The 21,149-nt window shown below is 40.4% G+C and overlaps 2 protein-coding genes across 2 annotated transcripts in view; both read right to left on the bottom strand.

The window, feature by feature from the left end:
- Positions 1-12,805, bottom strand: part of tmtc1 (transmembrane O-mannosyltransferase targeting cadherins 1) — an 83,548-nt gene extending 70,743 nt beyond the window's left edge. The window contains exons 1-2 of the mRNA XM_084911115.1: positions 12,510-12,805; positions 1,039-1,216 (exon numbers count right to left, since the gene is read on the bottom strand). Of these exons, the coding sequence (XP_084767241.1) occupies positions 1,039-1,216; positions 12,510-12,805 (474 nt within the window). The remainder of the gene's footprint in view (positions 1-1,038; positions 1,217-12,509) is intronic.
- A 2,386-nt stretch (positions 12,806-15,191) lies between these two features.
- On the bottom strand, positions 15,192-20,400 carry LOC146368926 (uncharacterized). The gene is made up of 12 exons (XM_084910630.1): positions 20,397-20,400; positions 20,256-20,338; positions 19,986-20,157; positions 19,714-19,838; positions 17,694-17,771; positions 17,149-17,283; positions 16,753-16,887; positions 16,572-16,640; positions 16,383-16,477; positions 15,801-15,924; positions 15,532-15,651; positions 15,192-15,209 (listed from the first exon to the last, which is right to left on the bottom strand). Exons 1-12 carry the CDS (start codon positions 20,398-20,400, stop codon positions 15,192-15,194), a joined length of 1,158 nt encoding a protein of 385 aa, XP_084766756.1.
- Between the last annotated feature and the right edge of the window lie 749 nt (positions 20,401-21,149).

Genomic DNA, 21,149 nt, shown 5'->3' with positions numbered 1-21,149 from the left:
AGTGCTCCGATTACCACTGGGACCACTGTTACCTTCACCCTCCACATCTTCTCGAGCTCTTCTCTGAGCCCTTGGTATTTCTCAAGCTTCTCGTGTTCCTTCTTCCTGATGTTGCTGTCATTGGGAACCGCTACATCGATCACTGCAGTCTTCTGCTTGTCTACCACCACTATGTCCGGTTCGTTAGCCATCACCATTTTGTCCGTCTGTATCTGGAAGTCCCACAGGATCTTAGCTCGGTCATTCTCCACCACCCTTGGGGGCGTCTCCCATTTTGACCTCGGGACTTCCAGGTTATACTCGGCACAGATGTTCCTGTACACTATGCCGGCCACTTGGTTATGGCGTTCCATGTATGCCCTGCCTGCTAGCGTCTTGCACCCTGCTGTTATGTGCTGGATTGTCTCAGGGGCATCTTTACACAGCCTGCACCTGGGGTCTGGCCTGCTGTGATAGACCCCAGCCTCAATGGATCTTGTACTCAGAGCTTGTTCCTGTGCTGCCATGATTAGTGCCTCTGTGCTGTCTTTCAGTCCAGCTTTCCACTGTGACAACTTGGTCTCTACAATAATGACTCAGTTTCTAACTGGAACACAGACCATCAGCTCCACCCAGACATATGATCTCATCCCAAAATACAGGAGAAAACACAGACACAGATTGATGCTTCATGAAAATCAAAACCTTCATTTTTGAAATCTGGCAACAAGGGGAATGGCTGTCTGACAAATGTGTGACAAAAAGCAACAAAACGAGCAGCGGGAGCAGCTTAATGAAGATAGACTTGAGAAGATAAAAGTCATTGCTCTGTTGGTTACCATTTCAAATGAATGAAATATCCTGTGACTATCCTGTGGTCAATGTTTCAAATTAGAGGAGAAAAAATGTATCATTTTGAATGAACCTCTTTGTCTGAGATGTTGAAGTAGAAACCAGTTCTAGTGGGCCAGGACAGTCAAGTTCAATATGTTTCATGTGATAACTGAAACTCTGTTGTCATATTCCCCGAGCAGCCTGTAACTTTATGCTTATACTCACAGCCTCGGTGTGGACAGGGTGCACGGCGAAGAGGAGCGCCGTGACGAAGGCCAAGTGGCGGTTTTCAAACACGTGGCACTGGCATACGTGCATCAGCAGGCAGGTTACGGTGCAGTGCAAACACACGTTGACAATGTGGAAATACAGAGGTGTCATACCACCCAGCACGATGTTCAACCTAACAGAGAGAAAAATTCAGCTCTGTGAGATGGACAAAGTATAAAAACTAGAAATCTTAAAATATCATTAAGAGAGTGAAAAATAAAGTTTAATATCTTTATTTTTCTCAAAGACCGACACTGTTAGGGGACAGCCTTGTCTAAAACACATGCACATCTTTGGATTTACTGAGACAATTCCTGAAGTAAATTCGGTTCTGTGTTCATGGATAAGGTGACCGTCTTATAATTCTTAACAGAATCTCAGTTTTCACAGTGGCATGAATTTCAAACACAACATGATTGCTTTGAAGGAAAATGTTAGAGCAAGTAAGTGAACATTTTGTCCTCAAAGTTGATGCATTATACTGGAAAGATGTTCATAAAGCTATTCAAAACATCTTTAGCACATATTTACCCTTTGATTTCAAATCTATATTTTAGGATACACACCCTCAGACATAAAGAGTGCAGAATAAATACTTGGTCTGCTGCTGGCTGCAAGTAAAAAGGCACTGACCAAAAGATGGCTAACACAGGATTCACCAACAATTAAACACAGCTGGATTGATGTAACTTGAGAGATTTATAAGATGGAAAAGATAACTTTTTTTTAGTGAATTTAGAGTATGAGAAATATATAAAACACTGGAGAAAAAGGCTCTGCTATGTGGGTTCTATGAGGCTGGGGCCTAAAATCCATATCGCAGTATAATTTGAAGCATGTGTGGTAATGATATATATCGCGATTTATTCTTTTCTTCTGTATCTTACGCACTTAAAATCCATTACTTTTCTCAAAAATCGACAGTGCGCCTTAAGTATGAATTCTGGTTGTGCTTACTGACCTCGAACCGATTTTATGTGCTACACGGCGCTCAAACCTCTGTCAAAACTGTTTTAGTACGACTTTGGTAAGCTACGAAGCCGCACCGTTTGATGAATTGTTGTAGTCAGGAGCCTTGCGGAGTAATCTGGGTCCTAAACTCCGTCCGTTTCAGGTCCCAAAGTCAAACGAACACTGCGGCATCACTGAGAGTTACAAACTGTCTAAATTCTTTCATCTTTAATAAAATGATCAGCGTTGCTGCTTTACCAGGTGTAACAATTAAGTTTAACATCCAGGCATCCATGAAAACAACAGAGTTAAAAGTTAGCAGGAAGTTAGCTCGCTAGCTTCCACCTAAACATGATATAGCATGTTCTGACTGAGAGATTTCTGAAAAATTCAAACGTACAGCTCTGCTATCACTTCCAACATAAATGAAGACAGAAAACTAATCAGCAGTGATGTTTGTAGGGTTACTGAAGTTGGGCTAGCTGGTATATAACGATGTGCTACGTGATTGATAGCGACACAGCTATATTAGCATAGCATAAACAGTGAAGCTGGAGGATGAACGCTGACTTTTTTCCACTCGATAAAAGTTAACGTGAGGGTTTCCGATGGTTCGGGACAAATGCAATCGCATAGCAGGATGCTGTAAACGGACCAAACTTCAGTCAGGAGAACAACTGAGATAATCCATTCACAATACGAGGTTAGTCATTACCTCCTAGGACCTGGCGTCCACATATGTGGACATCACATTTTGGGTTGTCTAGACCAAAATACTAAATTTTGCTCTACAAGGGCCTGATATCCACTTATGAGGACATTATACTGCCACTGTTCTATCAAAATTTAAAGCGAATGTCCTCATATCAATCAATCTTTATTTATAAAGCACTTTTCATACAAAGATGTAGCACAAAGTGCTTTACATACTTAAAAGCAGCCCACCCCACCCCGCCCTCCAACTCACTCCCCACACTCTCATTAACATAAACAATCATGGATACATACACCACCCCCCACGCACACACACACTTAAAGAGTAAAATTGGGCTGGACACACATGAATGAGCCAGGTGAGGAAACACTATCACAGGGAGCCGTCTGCACCGGGAGCCGGTCACAGACCGCAGCCTCCAGGCTGGGCACACAGCAGGAGGGAGGCAAAGAAGCCCCCCAGCCAGGCTGAGAAGACCCCCAGAGCCCCAGCAGCCACGGTCGATCACAGCCCCGGTGCAGAGAGCCCCCTCCGAGGAAATGTGGATCTTGTTTTTGTCAGAAACAAAAATCAGGTAAAAAAACAAAAACAAAATAAAAATCTGGTAATTCTTTGTTTTTACATTCATCGGGTCCCAATCAACCCAAATAGCAGAGAAAAATTAAAAATGCATGCCATGAAAGAGTTCGGGTCTTAGGAGGTTAACATACTGCTGCGTGGGCTGGGCTGTAGTTGCATCGTGTGGGTTTAAAAACTGAGCTTTAAAATGAACAGTGGTAATAAAAACCGAGAGAGGGCGACAGTGATCACTGACTGTTTTTAGGGGCTTGTTCAGATTAAATAGAACAAGATGCAGAGCATTAAACATGTCAAAAGCACAACAGCTTTAATAAAAGTCTCTTTGTAGCCTTAATGTTACAAGCTATCCACTTCAGTCTATTTACAACTGGAATATAAACTGTTTAAATTTACATTTCCTGAGCAAATTCTAATTAGTGACGCCAAACCTAACGATCTTTACTTCTCACACGTGATGCTTAAATAGTTCCAGCAAGGGTTCAAGTAGGTTTATCGACACACCAACAACAGCCAAGCACATTCCTAAAGGTGACAGATACAACAAACAAAAAACAGCCACCAGTTAAGGTCTTATCAGTAACTTATGGAAATATTGCATAAGTGAGTGGAGGTGAATTTCAAAGGAGCAGATCAGTTCAGTCTGACATTCACAGAGACATCTCATGTTCTTATATCTCCACAGAGTGATGTGACATCCTTCTCTTCAGCTGTAGCATATACACAGCGCCTGAGGTACAAAGGCTGTGGGATTTCTCGCCACATGTTTGTAATGGAGGAACATAGTTGACACACACTCCTCCAGGAAGCAGGTCCCAAATCTTTCACACGGCAAGCTAATAAAGGTGGTGTGAAGAAACGGCTCTCCAAGCTTCCACCCAAAGCGGTGAGCCTCCTACCTGTGTGAGCAACAAGGCAACAACTGCCACTCGTGAGAGATTACCTTCCTACTCCATTGTCTGATCAAGACACACTCATCATTAAGTGCTGTTTGTCTGTATTTCTGGGAGCAGATGCTTGTGGAAAGCTGTAAGCCACGCTTTTCGCTCTCATGAGATGCATTAAGTTGCTAGTACTTCAAAAACTATATTACCAGGGAGAAGGACGACTAAGCAACTGCTTGAGAGGCTGCAACAGTCTAGAGCAAATAGAGTGTCATCAAACAAAGAAACAATCCTGCTGCTTGACCAAACACACACACCTTGCTGATTTAAGGCCCCAGTATACCCGCCGCAATGGTTGCTTCGCTCACCGGAGAGGTGCACGACCAGCCGATTTGGCCATATTTCAATAAATGTGCTGCTCCATTCAGAGTGGGATGGATGCAGTCTCTCCTAATGAGACCAGGTATCCTTCAGAAAGTTTCCCAATTAATTATAAAGCCCACATCGTTTTCTGGACACCACTCAGACAGACAGCAATTTAAGGAGAGCATGCAGTTAAACATGAGGAGGGGACCAGAGAAAACTACAGAGTCCGACATTGTTTTGGCAAAGTTACACACCGATTCAGTATTAATTTTAGTGGCCTTTGACGCAGCTGAGTGTCATTACTGCAGATTAAGTTTGGGTTTTTTTAAGCACACTTTAATTTACTCCAATAACAACAAAGAGCAGCTCTACACTGTATTCACACATTGGTGAATATGTTTCTGTTTCAGTTGTTTACCTACTGGGAAAACCGCCACTGTTAATATTTTGGACTGCTCCCGCTATACAGGACTCAGTGAGTGTTAAGTGTTCTTATCTAATGTCTCTCTGCCCTTTGTTTTCATGGACACTTTCCGTTTCAGTAAGAACACTTTGTTATAATATGCTGCAGGTTGACTTCCAGAACTAGAATACGTAAAAACTCTTGCTGGTGAGGATTAATTTCCTGAGTTCAGTGTTTTTGGATGTAGAATACATTGATACTGATACCGCTCCTAATTTTTCAGTGTGTGAGCTGGATATCAAATCTGAACAATGACAATTTCTTTTTCTTAATCTGACTTAATATCGGTTTTATTGCTAACAAAGGCCTTTTCACATACTGGATATGCAATTCCATCTGTTTTCTCCAAAACGTTTTTGTTCCACAGGCCTAGAGCATCTGGCAACTGCACTATTAAGCAATGGTCATCAAAAATGTGCATTCCCTGACCAGTTGTGAGGTTATTTACTGCTGCCAAGTAAAAATTAGTATACAGTGCTGCATCATAAACCTCTTTGTGACTGCTTTGGTCACTCGCAGATAGCGGCAGTCACCTGCAGCTTGCATGGAAGACACTGACTTTTCTTGTTCCTTCAAATTGATCAGTACAGAAGAAAGCTATTTTTAACTGCTCCCTGTTTCATGGGAGGTCACCACAGCAGGTAGCTCCACATGTTTGACTTGGCAGGGTTTTTTTGGTTTGTGAAATAAATAAATAAATATTATTTAATGCTGATCGAGTCAAAACCATTGCTTTGGCCTGGTGGCCATTGTTTTCAGAAGGTGTTTCTGCACACCAACAACCGGCATGTGGAAACTACCAGAACTCTACTTTGAAAAACCTTGTTTGTGTGTCACCAAATACCGTTTTTGTTCAATAATCAGCGTGACCTGTGTATATACACAAACTTTATTAAAATAGAAAACATTGGTGTTTCTGTCATGTAGTAACTGCTAGCCTTAACTGTACAAAGGTTGTTCGACACTATGAAACACATACAGACTTCATGATGTTCAGCTAATATTTTTATTGTGAATATTGACCATGAGGGTAAACGTGTCGGCAGCATCAAACTAATCTAACTGTCATCTACGAATATGTCACGGCTCATATCTATATGATTTTACAGAAAATCATCCTTATTACTGCCAACTATTCCAGAGACGTGAAAATCTACAGCATAAAGAACACAAAAATATAGCAGTCTAACGCAACACTGTAACAGAGATGAACCGTCAGTTTGTCGCAGATCAAAGTGGAATGAATGTGATTGGTTGAACAGGTGTCTGTGATCTGTGTTATCTTCATTTTTATCAGCGTAAGAGACTCAGCAGCAGATTAGAATAACAGTTATACATTTAATAAATCACCAAATTAACAAACCTGTTCCGACAGTTTGAGTTTGTGTTCCCTCAGCTGCAGACTCGCTGCTGTTTAAATGTTTGAGAGGAAGATTAGATATAAACAAACGTCAAACATAGACTCAGTCTGCGTTCACATTTGATATGAGGTCAGCACGTACAGTGGCTGTGTCCTGTTTTAAGATCATATATGTAAAACTGTTGTCTGACCTCCGTCAATCCAGCCGCTCAGAGTCCGTGGTTACTGCATAAGCAGCTGTAATGTAAACAGCTGGCACAGCGGAAACCTACCAGCAGCATGAGTGTTTATGTTTTTCATTGCAAAAGAACTGTCTGAATGGTTAACTGAAGTTAACTTGGATAAATTATAGTTAAGGAGTATCACAGATAACGCCCACGTGAGTTGTGTGACTGTTCACCACTACACTGAAATCAGTAGGCTATTACTGAAATACACGTGCTATATCATAAACTATGATATAAATAGGGAGGTCCTATTAACATGTTTAGTTTTAAAGGACACCTTCCTGCCTTTAGACTCCTTCATGAGCAGTATTAGTTTTCTTCTAACATCCAGAAGTCTGCACCATGTGTTTCATAGTTTCTAACAAGCCTTTGACAGGTAAACATAACATGACCGAAACACCCAAAAAAAAAAAAAAAAAAAAAAAAAAAAAAAAAAAAAAAAATCACACAAATTATATGTTAACCTCATTTATTTTTAGTTAAGTAAACTCTAAAAATTCTAACAGACAGCTGGTGCTTAGAATACAGTTTAATAACTATTTAAAAAACAGATGATATAATATTTCTGTCCAGGTTGCAGTCTGCATGATGAACACGCTGTTGCAAACTCTGCTCCTCTCGGTGGAAATGCGCCTTCTCTTTCCTCTTTGTATAAAAAAAATACTCCTGACACGTACGGGATTCACTACAGGTTTTCGCTTGGGCAGCGGTTGTCCTTCTCTCCTGGATCGGCTGGAGCTTTCTTTTAGTGCCTACCCAGCTTTGACAAAAGTCCAGCTGGGATAACCACATTTACTCAGGGCCTTCTTGATGTGATGTTCTTCTGCCTCCCTGGCCGCTGTGTCTGTGGGGATGGTGCTCGCTCTGTGTTGTAGCGTCCTAATGACACCCAGGTTATGCTCCAATAGATGATGAGAGTCAAAACTTAAATACTGATCCGTATGCGTAGGTTTACGGTACAGATCAGCTTTTAGATGTCCCCCATTACTGATGGAAATCTCACAGTCTAAGAAGGCTAAGCTGCCACTTTTCATATCCTCCCTGGTGAATTTGATGTGTTGGTCCACTGAGTTAATGTGATCCGTGAAATGTGGTACGTCCTGAGATTTGATTTTCACCCAGGTGTCATCCACATACCTGAACCAATGACTTGTTCCAGAGTAGGATAGCAAAGCCCTCTTTTCCACTTCTTCCATACTGTTTATAAGGTTGTGGAAACCTGCAGTCAACTGAGACTGAAGAAGTCATTTGGATGAGTGACGAAACGTTTCTCCCACAAAACGCTACGTCCAGATGAACAGAATCAACTTTTGGAGATTTACTAACCTGGATGATTGAGCATGCATCAAGACGTTCACCTATAAAGTGCTCTGTTGGGAAACAAGCTCCAGCAGCTCTGCGCTCGGGAATAAAAACTATATTTACTTATCTTGTGCAGAAAAATGCGCTGACATTGCGCTATATCGAGCACCGGCTGCCCAGTTAAACTGTGACTATCACCAGGTAATGTGGGCGTGTTTCTTGAATTAGCAGCAGGTGTTAAACAGCTGACAGATGAGGATGCATGCAGGTAAACTTAGGGCCTGTTGAGCTGATCGCTGGTGTCATTAGAAAAATGTCAGCTCGTTCTTTATATTACAGAAGCACAGAGACACAAGAACAGGCGGAAAGAGACGATCGTTCGGTGAAAATGACAATCTGCGAATACAACATGCAGAACGTGTAGAGTGAAATATGTAAACAAGCTGGTTAACGTATATATACACATATATTTACAACACACACATACAAAACAGTTAAGCTGGAACACCGGGGCTGTGAGCTCGGTATACTCTAGCTAGCGACATCTCCGAAAACATCAGAGCACTTTGCAAACATGTCCTATGTTGCAACCTGACCAGACATGTGAAGATTACGCCGCTACATTTGCAGCTAAAACAATACTAAAAGTGTAGTTGGTGACAGAAAAACGGGGTCTTTTCAAACTTTATGCCACAACCATTGCTGCCTGTGATTTGAAATGCATTCTGGGATACCTGACTGCCCCGAGTCCACAGTTGTAATCGATTATCTAGGATCGACCTATCTTGACTTACTTTACATAGCAACCAATCAAATGTTAGAGAAGCTGCAGTGGCAGGGTTAACCCCGCCCCCTGAGTTTGATGGGTGAGGCTGACAGAAGGGGACAAAATGCCAAAATGAATTAAATATGTCAATAACTAGTTAAATGTGTTATTAATTAATTAAATGTGTCATAAATATTTATTTAATTAATTATTTCCAATTTTAATTAATATTGCCACATTTAATTCCCTAGGGCCTTTTCTATTGCTGCTCCTAATGTCTGGAACAATCTGCCCCAGCACATTAGAGAGATCACTGTCCACTTTTAAAACATGTCTTAAAACCCATTTTTACTCCTTGGCATATGACACATTTTATGGTTTTAGACTTAGAGACTTAAGAGTTTTTTATTGTCATTTTATTGTCATATGCGTAAGAAACACTGAAACAGAAACATTGTGGGTCTGTATACAAGAGCAGTTATATAGTATAATAAATAAATAAATACAGGTGGAGGGGCTATGGTCATTTAGGGTGGAGATGGTAATTTTACTGAGACCAGGATATTTCACAGGACCGAAAAATATTGCACAGAACATGGAAAGACTGAGATGTTGCAATAGCAGCGTCAGAGTGGATGTGTTGGAGGAGTCTGTTCACACTCTCAGTTTGCATTAAGAGTTCTGACAGGCACTGCTGGGCTTTCTTCACCAGGGCTGATGTGCTTGTGGACCAAGAAAGGTCCTCAGATATGTGGGTGCCGAGGAACTTAAAGGAGGGCACCCTCTCCACATAGTCACCTTTTATGGCTAGTGGAGGGGGATCAGTTCTTGTTTTGCGGAAGTCCATGACCACTTCCTTTGTTTTCTTGGTGTTTAGGGTGAGGTTATTGTAGCTGTAATCTAATTTTCTGATTTTATTGTTTTAAATGTAATTCTAATTATCATTTTATACTATTATGTTGTTGCTATTTGTGCTGATTTTATTACTTTAAATGTCATTTTAATATATACGGCAATTAAGTCCAATATGGCAATATGGGGCGATCGTGGCTCAAGAGTAATCGGAAGGTTGCCGGTTCGAACCCGGCTCCAACAGTCTCTGTTGTTGTGTCCTTGGGCAAGACACTTCACCCGTTGCCTACTGGTGGTGGTCATAGGGCCCAGTGGCGCCAGTGTCTGGCAGCCTCGCCTCTGTCAGTGTGCCCCAGGGTAGCTGCAATGTAGCTTGCCATCACCAGTGTGTGAATGGGTGGATGACTGAATGTAGTGTAAAGCACTATACAGGCCATTTACCATTTTTATAATCTTATATTTTTTTAAGTTATTGTATCATTTCTGGCATGTCAAGTGTACAGTTGTTCTGAAAGTGCTATATAAATAAATTGCTTGCTTAATTAATAATTTAATGGTGTATTTAATTAATTCATTATGCCAGTCCTGGTGTTCCATAGAGCAGTGGTTCCCAAACCTATTTCGCTAGACCCCCCCCCCCGCGCGCGCACAAACACATCCAACGTCAAAGGTATGTGCCTTTTTTCACGTCACGCTCTGCGCCACGTTATTGTTTACACGAGATCAATTGCAGAATGGCAGATAGTCAGATTAACAGTATTTTGTCTCTATCTTCAGGTTTTACACGCTTACATTAGGGGTGCAACAATACTCGTATCAATATTGAACCGTTCGATACAGTGCTTTCGGTTCGGTACGCATATGTATCGAACAATATAACTTTTTTTATGCTGTCTGTGTTGAGCACTCAGTGGATCTGCGTTCGACTACTCCGCCTAGGCTGCACTGAGCACAGCGCAAGCTAGCAAGACAGAAGCTAAGCTCGTTGCAACATGGCAACTGCCTCAACGCTACCCGAAACTGAACCTCCACCACCCTCATTCAGATCTGGCGTTTGGAATTATCTTGGTTTTCATGTGAAGCATGACCCTGATGGTAAGCGCGTCATGGACAAAAGTAAAACAGTATGTCGGATGTGCCACGCAATGCTCAATTGGTGGGAACTAGTGCGTTAGTGCAGTTAGCTTGTTAACGTATTGATGCCGTCCAGCCCCAAGCACGGGAGGAGCCACGGTAACTTGTTAATGGAGATTTGCCGCGTCATTTTAACGAGATTAACGCTGGCAGCACTAGTGGGAACACAACGAATATGACTGCACATTTACGCCGACATCATCCTAGTGCAAAGACAAGTGGAAGCAGACAAAAACAACAAGCACGCATGCTACAAACTTTACCCGAGTCATTTAGACAGCCGTTAGCACATGATTCTCCTTATGGGGACCTGATATGTTTAATATGCTGCTGAGAATATAGCCCAGAAGAAGCGTATAGTATAGCTTTTATTTTGGAAAGAGACATTTCTCTGTAATAAACTCTCTTTTCCAAAGATGAGTGATTTCTCGATCAGATAGATTTTTTTTTTTATTATTTTGTTGTTTCAGCAATTTAAAAACTGTACTTCTGAGCTAAAATATATATTTATAATTTTAATAAATGACAAATTGAAAAGGCATGAACATTTTTTTGTATTGAAAAAAAAAAAATCAAACCGTGACACCAATGTATCAAACCGAACCGTGAATTTTGTGTATCGTTGCACCCCTAGCTTACATATACACACGCAGTTACTGTCCCTCCATTTAGAAAGGCAGAGGCGTGAAGGTGTAATTATTTTACGTGTAGCTGTTTTTTTTCCTGTGTAATAACAAACAAATTTCCCACATGTGGGACTAATAAAGGTTATCTTATAATATTCAACATTGCTATCAATGCATTTTTCAAAAAAAAAAAAAAAAAAAAAAAAAAATCCTCTCTTTGCAAAATGGGTTCAAAAACATAAACTGTGGGATACTGTTTGTCCGTGATTTGGAGAGCCCAGCGCGTGCTCACGACGAAGGGAAAAGCAATTCTGCAGGGGAGACCTGGACTGGAGTATTTGGGAAATACTTTTTTTTTTTTAAACTTTTGAAATGCTGCTGGCTTACCGACACGGAAAACTTAAAAAAAACAAAAAAAACAAAAACAAAACACATACTCACTATGAGAGCTGAAATAAAATGTCTGATTTGATTAATGGCCCATTGTATCCCACCAGAGCTTTATGTCTCGCAACAGCCATGCTCTGTAACTAACAAACTGCCTAATGAGGAGGAAACGTGGGGAATGATGGAAACATAGGTGAGCATTTATCTGGAGGCCATTGTGCGGGCTGTTTACTCATTATGCTCTTCCTTATCAGACATTCCCACCCTGTTATGGAAGCCCGACTGGGTACTCCCCACCCTCGCTATTTCCATCCATCGACGACCCGAGCACAACAGACCAGCCCACTCCAAAACAGCTCTAACCACTACTACATCTCCACCCATACAGTACACCTCCAACTACACCCCAGACTTCAAGCACTTAAAAACCTGCGCAACAGGTTCCACAGATGTCTGTGCGATACGTGAAACTTGAATCAAAGTAGTAACGTGGGCTGGACGGCTGAATGTGCTGAGACAAGCTGCTCTGCACGCTCCAACTCTGCATAGAAAGAACTGGAAGCGAGACTCTCGCTGTAACATTCCTCCCGAGAAGACCCTGCCTGGTATCGGAACATAGCCGGGGTTAGCAGCGTTCGGCTATTGCAAAGTTGAGCATTTCGCTACAGCAGCCCGTCCCTACGAGGGACAGCTGGATGACGTCAGCCCGAAACACGCGTTTACATCGCAGAGCTGTCGATCCAGCAGAACGACTAGCACTAAGTGTTGCTGTTCAGAGCTCCAGGTAAGGCGGGAAGGCTGAGTTCCGAGAACTTACTTGAAGGTGAGGATGCACAACGGTCTGTAAGACTTGTGGCTCGTGTTGTCCGCCATCCTCTTGCCCCAAAAGTCGTCGCTGAAGATGTTTCTGAGGCTGGAGCCAGGTCGGACGTCCGGATTGTTGACGATAGCCCACACATCGTCGTGCACCAACTCCCCGTGGAGAGAGTTGCTATAGCACAGGATACACAGGGCGGCCAGCGCGATGTAGCGACCCGCAGCCCACACCGTCTCCGGACGGACCGTCACCCGCGACTGCTGGCAGAATTTCTTGTCCCGTGCAGACGCTGTCATGTCGGGCCTGGCTTTCCCCGCGGCTCTGGCGGACTGAGAACGGGAGTAGCAGAGAATACGTCCATTCCACCTGGAGTGTAGCGGCTCTGTGTTCTGGGGACAGCAGGGATGGTGGAGATGTACTTTGCTGCCTTTAGGTTCCGTGGGAGAATGTCCTACTAGTAGGACATTCCTAGTATTAGAAAATGTGAAATCGTCTTTATTGTTTTTATTTCTGTTATATTTACATTACTCTTTTCATAAATAGTTGTTTCATATTTACTATTAACAAACCAAAGAGTAATCTGTTTTGTTTACATACAAAGGTATGCACTTGATTGGTCGTTCTTGACCTTGACAACATCAAAGACAAGTACATCAGTTGCCCCCTTACAGTCTAGTCTTTTTTGGAGGGGGAGGGGCAAAATCGCTGGCAATATCGTTATTATGTTGTTTGGTTTGTTGTAAACCTAGTGTGACTTATATTTTTGAAAACAGAACGTATGACATTGCTGCTAACAAATAAACAGACACGACAAAAGACTGAAATAAGAGGAAGAAAGTAAATGGAAAAAATTGCCCTATGTAAAAGAGTCTATTAATAGATGTTATTGGTGGACCAAAGGCAAGACGAAGCCTCCGTGTACGAGCTTATGTGAAGAACCTGAATGCGACATCAGCACAGATCGCGCCTGCAGACGCATGCGCATGAGACGATACCTCTCTCGCCTTTTAAAATATCAGCCGCAGATAATCAATGCAGGCGGGGCCAAAACTGCACGAGCCCATCATTGTGAACGCGCTCACGTGAGCTGTCCTCTTGCTCCGTGCCAGCCGGACCCCAAACAGCAGCAGCAGCAGAGTCCTTCTGTACACCTTGCTGCCTGGTCACATCTGAGAAATTATTATTATTGTTAAGGGAGCATATTTTCTGATACACAGACTTTATGTGCGAATGCTGTTTGTTGATTACAGTTCAGCGTTTAACACAATAGTGCCCTGCAGACTGTTCACAAAGCTCAGGGATCTGGGACTTAACAGCCGTCTATGTGCATGGGTGTTGGACTTCCTCACTGGCAGAACTCAGGTGGTGAGGGTGGGTAGATGCGTCTCTACCAGCATCACCATCAACACAGGAGCACCTCAGGGATGTGTCCTCTCGCCACTGCTCTACTCCCTCTACACTTCAGACTGTGTGGCCACCCATGGCTCCAACACCATTGTGAAGACCAAGGAGCTGGTGGTGGACTTCAGAAGGGGTCAGCACAGAGACTACAAGCCCATTATCATCAATGGAGCTCCAGTGGAGAGGGTGCAGTCCTTCAAATATCTTGGTGTCCACATCTCCTCAGACCTGACATGGGCTGCCCACATTCAGGTCCAGACCAAAAAGGCTAGGCAGCGCCTGTATCACCTACGACAACTGAGGAAGTTCAGGGTCTCTCCAAAGATCCTCAGGATTTTCTATACAGGCGCTGTGGAGAGCATCCTCACACAGAACATGACATCGTGGTTTGGGAACAGCTGTGTGAAGGACCAAAAAGCTCTCCAGAGAGTGATCCGTACAGCAGAACGCTGCTGCAGGATTGCTCTCCCCCCGCTTCAGGACACCTACACCAGGAGATGCCGGACTAGAGCAGCGCAGATACTGAAGGACCCGTCCCATCCTGGCAACAAACTGTTCCAACTTCTGCAATCTGGTAGAAGGTTCCGCATCATCCGGGCAAGGACAGAGAGACTCAAGAGGAGCTTCTATCCCCAAGCCATCCGGGCCCTAAACACACACACACCCGCCCTCTCACATCATCTATAATTGACTGAGACAGGACTCTCTTCCAGACACTCTAAACCCAGGCACAATGTACATTCCAAATTCCTTTAATTTTAAATATGTTTATATTGTCTATTCTGTAAAATAGTCAGATATCTATTCATATTAATGTACAGAATTCACCTGCTTGATGCTACTACTGCACATTTTGTTCTTCCTCTACCCCCCCATTTTTGCACATGTCGAGGAGCGTGTCAGGCTACATTTCACTGTGTGTTATACTTGTATAACTATGCATGTGACAAATAAAGAACCTTGAACCTTTAGTTTCTAACATCTCCTGTTCAACTCTGTGCAGTATTTCTGGGTTGTTGTATTTTTGGAGGGTTGTTATGGAAGCAGACCTTTTTGGTTAATGCTAGCAGAGCTCTCACCAGCTTCAATCATCTGTAAGACATACTGCATTGTTTAATACCGCGGTCAAGTGAGCCCTCACTTACGAAGAGAAGACACAGTCAAGCTAGCCGCACCGCCAGCCACACCTAAAATGTTGTTGCACTATTCTTATGCATATTACGGTACGTGTCTTTTGTGTCCTGACACTATTGTACTTCACAATCCACTCCCAGTTTTGGTTCATCTCCACTTTTCACCCTGTGATCCACAGCCCAAATTACTGTACGATTCAGAGAAAATTAACAGTAAACTTTACCCAATATACAGTACTGTACTTTTAATATCCTCATCTTTGAGCTCAGATTGCACAAAAACTGTAAGAGGTGACACTGATATTTCACTAGATTCTGACTCTAGGCCATCTCCACTTTTTACCCAGTGATCTACACCCCAAATTACTGTATGGTTTTCCAGAAAATGAATACTAAAATTTACCAGATTTACAGTACTGTACTCTATATATTCTCATCTTTGACATCAGATTACAGGAAAACTGTAAAAGGTGACACAGATATCTTACTGGATTCTGACTCTGGGTGTCTGTACAAATGTCCTTTGTGCCTGGGCCATCTCTTTTTTTTGTCGTCAAAAATGTCATTTCTGGTTTATTTGGGAATGCTTCCATTACTGCTTTGGCCATCTGAAATGAAAACAAAAAATAAAATTTAATTGAAAACATCTGCGCAAATGTTACACTTCCCGTTTAAACAGTTTAACCTTTTAAGATTATTTTAACTTATCTTATCTAATTTTACAGAACAATATTATTGCTTTAATGTGGTACCATACCACGATGACCATTACTCCGCAGCTAGAACCATCCCGTTGAAATGGATGTGTCAGTACTCCTCGAAGTCTCACATTCACCCAGTCTGTTTTGTTGTAGCATGTCCTTCTCATTTTTAAGTATTCACTGTGTGAACATAATGTACATGACATTTATATACAAATGAATGATAAAAGTCACACAGAAAAAGAACATTCTGTACTTTTTCATAAATCACATAGACACATATAATACATATCAATGTGTTTTTAATGGTGTGTCAGAAAGCCCTGTGCTCTAGATTATGTTACATGAAGTATCAAAAATAATAACATGTTCTTTTAAATCTACAAATGTTAACTGTGTCAAATGTCTCACTGCTTAAACACTGTCAGGGTATTTTTATTATTTAAAATTACATATGTGTGTAATTTTGAAGTAATTTTTTAAATTCTTTATAGAACTGATAACCATGGATTTTATTACACTTTCATCTACAACCATATGTCCACCTATAGAAAGAGGTCCTCTGTCCTCCTGTCACTTTTCTAATGGCATTACAGAATACCAAATATTTTATGTTATTATATACATGTAATAATTACCAGAATCTTTTGGCTGCACGGTCAGACTCTTCCTGCTCCAAAGAGTTTCTTGAAGGATCGACCAAATACAGACAGCTGTCATCTGCATTTATGTACTGCGATAGGTATATAAATTTAAAAAGTACATAAATTATGAAGAATGTTTTATTGAAACTAACTTTTTTTCACAGAAATGCTGCTCGTACTAACCAGAAACTTCCAGTGTACATTTCCAATGTTCACAAAGGATAAAATGGCTCTGTAGTTGTCAAAGTTCACCTGACATATTAGGAATTAATTACAAATTTGCAACAATACTTTTTTCATTTATCTCAAGAGATTAATAAAATTTAAAAAACTGAGTTCTAGAATATATGAAATAAAAATTTACCTTGGACAAGCTTTGTCTCCTGATTAGTTCTCTCTCTCCATAGAGGATCACACTGCTCGTGTAGTGGTTCATAATGTAGATATTATTCCCCAGATTCAGCCGAATGGCCCAGTGGTGCAGGAGACTTTCAATGACCTGAGGAGTATAATAAATAACCTTTTATTACTTTGTAAACATGATAAAGTTTTGGAATACAAAGGTTAATAAAGAGTTTTTTACTTACGTATACTCAGTATTCAGTCATGAGGATATGCCTGGAATGTAGATCTAAAGCAGTACTTACTGAATGTGTAGGGAACAACTAATGTTCTGCCCCAGCTTTAACGTTAACCTTATGCAGTACTTTTTTTTTTGGGGGGGGGGGGGGGGGGGGGGTTTAATACCTGGATTACATACCTCTCCAACAAGCCAACTGTGTGGTCTAAGGGTCAGGAACTCACTGTGACGTATGACAAAGTTGTTACCTCTAATCTGAGATGGGACCACAGAAACACCAACTTCCGTTTCCTGTTGTTTCCACAAATATGTGACCTGTGTTTCAACAAGACAATAGTAACTAAATAAAGTTCTAAAAATTCTTCTTAGGAGAGGTTTTAAATGTAATTTTTAAAAGTATTTTATGTACCTGATGCAACAACACGAAAACATCTCCAGATTTGACATAAATTTTAATGTAATTTATTTGAGATGTTAAACTACAATAAGAAATTAAAAATTGAGTCAGTTACTGTTGTTCTTGTAAAATTAAGGCCAGTAACTTGTAAATGTTACATTTATTGTTGGACTGACATTTGTCATTTTTCTGTGATCTGTAATTTTCATTCATCAACACATACATATAATAAAATCTAATATATAAGTACAAAAATATGTACTAACAAACTTGGTTTTTCAAACACATGACATAGTTATTGAATTAGAGTTTGTTTGTGAAACATCACCTGTGATGCAGTGTCCTTTGTCAGACCGGTTGTGTTTCTCTCAAGGTGCTCTGTCCTTTCCAGTGTAGATGGAGAATCCTCTGGCCCCTTGATTTGTGGGTTGAATTTAAAAGAAAATATTTGTTACTGCTGTGATCATTTTAAGTAATGTTTTATTAAGGAAAACATTGCATTACCTTTTGCATGAATTACATGTTATTAATGCTGATATATTTCACATAATACTCACTAAGTGCGGTGTTTGTTGGATTACAAAATCATAACAAATGAAGAAGAACAACATAGCCTGAATGTATTTAATGACTGCTACTTTTTGTGGCCTAATTTTTATTGCACAATTTGAAAAGGGTTATTCTATGCATCAAAGATGCTCTAATTCTTCAATTTCACTTGTTATTTCATAATAATTATTTATTCATGCTTATTGTTATCATTTTTTCTAACACTAAAGATAACAATTATACTTTAAAATTGGGTGTACTCACTGTCCTCCTGACATCAGAGAGTGGCTCCAAAAGGATCTCTTTGAAGGCCCTTTCCATTTCCTTCACGGTTAGATCATTGTTGTTTACCAGATGTATTTCAAATGGAGGACTTGTGGGGTTCTTATGTTCAATGTACTTTTTGATTGTGGTGACTACAACATCAGCACAAATTGAGACTGGAAAGTTGAATATTCCAGAGCTCACTGCTGGAATGGCAACAGAGGAAAATTTGTGCTCTTCTGCACATGTCATGACGTTCAAAATACCTTTAGTTAAAAGTTTCTTTGCATGGGATATCATGTGCATTGTGGGGTCATTCTGCAGACACGGGCCTACCAAATGAATCAGCTTCATGCAAGGTAGTTTGCCTGCTGTGGTAACTGCAACCTGTCCTGCCTTTAATTTGCCATTTTTGGCAATGAAGACGTCACTCTCTGCTTGGATAGTACGTCCTCCAGTAGCAGACAGTGCCTTTGCAAGTCCACCCATGTGAGAGAGACTTTCATTAGCTGCATTAACAATTGCATCCACTTTGAAGGCACATAAATCTCCTTTCCATACTGTGACCGATGCTTTATTAGCCATGTATGTTGCCATTTTTTGGCTAACAGCTATTTGTTCCTGGCTCTCATCCTACAAAGATAGACACATGTCAATTTTCAGAGTCATTTATGACAATAACACACAAAACATAAATGTAGAAATTAAAAATATTTCTAAAAATACCTGGTTTTGACGAGCATCATATTGTTTGTGCTGTTCCTGTTTAAAGGTTTGAACAGTGGTCTTCCCTTTTATCTGTTAACAGATAACATTTTTGAATGACTTTATATAATAGAATATAATAGACAATAGAATATGGTCATGAATGAGACAAACTTGTTCTGATTTGAGATGTATGTAACGAGTGAGCATCTGTCCTGCTGTTGGTGTACCATACAGGCACTGATATGACTGTATGAGTGCCTAGTCCCCTTAAAGGACTCTCTCCAACATTACATCCCAAGTAAACAGAGGAACTATGAGATAAAAACATGGGCAGTATGTGATGCCCGGTCCAGCTGTACAGAGAACATGCTAGTTTACAATTGGAAACTTGCTTGCCTGCAGTCAGGGCACGCGAGCTGTTCTTAATACAGTAGGTCTCCAAAAGACAATGATCACCCTTGAAAGCTTGTTTAATTCATATGCCCTTGGCCTACAACTGCTGATAACAAAGATGTACATGGTGTGACCAGCAAAAAGCAAAAAACCTGAGCTTCCTCCTGCACTTGTGTCACCTATGGACATGCATTTTTTGTCATTAAAGTGGGGGTTCACTAAGGCCCATGCCTAGGTGTAATACAATGTCAAAAAACAAAAATTTCAGGTAATCAGTTAGAATACAGTTTGATAAAACTGTATCCCACGGATGATAATTTATAATTAATTGATGCTTTATAAATAGTCAAAGCAGACGCTTTACCCCAGAGGACAAAAGGAGTATGGCAATCGGGAGGACATCACAGGGTTTAATTATTGAAAATAATGGGAACATGATGACTTACGTCAGTTTTCTTTTTCTTCAGTGGCAGTTCTGTCACTAACGGTGACACGTACACACCTTTTCGTTTAATGCGTTTGTCTTTCCATTTCTCCATTTCCACGCGAAAAGACTGTTGATTACACATACATAATTTTAGTGCTTACTTATTTTATCATCTCTTAATTCTATAGTCATAGGCAAATGTTTTCACTTTTTCTTAGTTTCTTGTTCTATTTGTATAAAACATCATTTTCATTATTAGGAAGTTATTCATACCTTTTGTCTTGATTTTTTCCATGTCTGCATATTCAAGCAGGAGGGCATCGTGCATTTTTTGATAAATTTCCACAAAGTCATTAAGCCTTGTCAGTCTCCTTCTCTGGATACGAATTTTTTTCAAATCCCACTGGCTTTTCTCCATGATTCCTTGGGTTCTATTGTCTTGTGTAAAATTCTTAAATGCAATAGTACATTGTTTAAGTCAATATCTATGTATTGCAAATTTAGATACAATTTATGTTTCTTTTTCACTTATTCTTCTCGTTATGATACCTGGTTCTTGGATTGCTGAATGTCACTATAGAGTTTACTGAGCTGCTGGTAAGCAGGACCAGTACCATGGCGTCCAAGATCCCCTAAGGAGAATACAAGTAATTCAAAAACATCATTAAAATAGATAATTCAACATTTAGCACATTTACATTTATTAATAAATGACAATTTAAGATAGTAATACAACAAATAAAAAAATGTACCTAGCATCATTGATGACCACAAAGTTGCATGTGGTAGAAGGTGATTTACCAGACCGGCAATAAATTTGGGTGCATGAAAGATGTTTCTTTCGCCCTCACAGTCCAGTGTTGCATTGTCAACAATTGCCTGGAAATGGGTCTTCAAGGGGGCATTCTGAACATCAGTCTGTAAAACAGATATACATCTATATTCAGTAAGTTATCAAAGCAATGAAAAATTAATTATATAAAATGTTATCATGGTTTAAAATATATATATATTTTAATAATGTGAATTCATTTGGGACAGACACAAGTAAAAAAGTTATTAATAAGATTACTTAAATAATAAATCTTAGCTAACCTTGTAGTCCTCAGCAATCACAGTCTTTTCATCCAAATCCAGGGTCCCCCTTTTTGCATAAGGATTTTCAAGTTGTTTTAGTGTATGGGATCAGAACGATGACACCTTAAAATGAAACCGAAAAAAGATTGAAACCGAAAAAAAATATTGTAACTGAAATAAATGTACTGAAAAATCTTGTATTGAAACTGGAAAAAAAATTGATAGTGAAAAACAATTAATTGAAACTGTAATTTTTTTGTTTTCGCTTACAAATTTTTTTTCCAGTTTCAATCCATTTTTTTCGGTTTCAAACCATTTTTCAGTTTCACTCTGCTGGCACTGTTTTGGCGTCTGGGGGCGCGCTGG

This window comes from Perissodus microlepis, chromosome 17, assembly GCF_051167445.1.
Source record: "Perissodus microlepis isolate ML-2025 ecotype Zambia chromosome 17, ASM5116744v1, whole genome shotgun sequence".
NCBI lineage: Eukaryota > Metazoa > Chordata > Actinopteri > Cichliformes > Cichlidae > Perissodus > Perissodus microlepis.
This window is presented reverse-complemented; position numbering and strand designations above follow the sequence as displayed.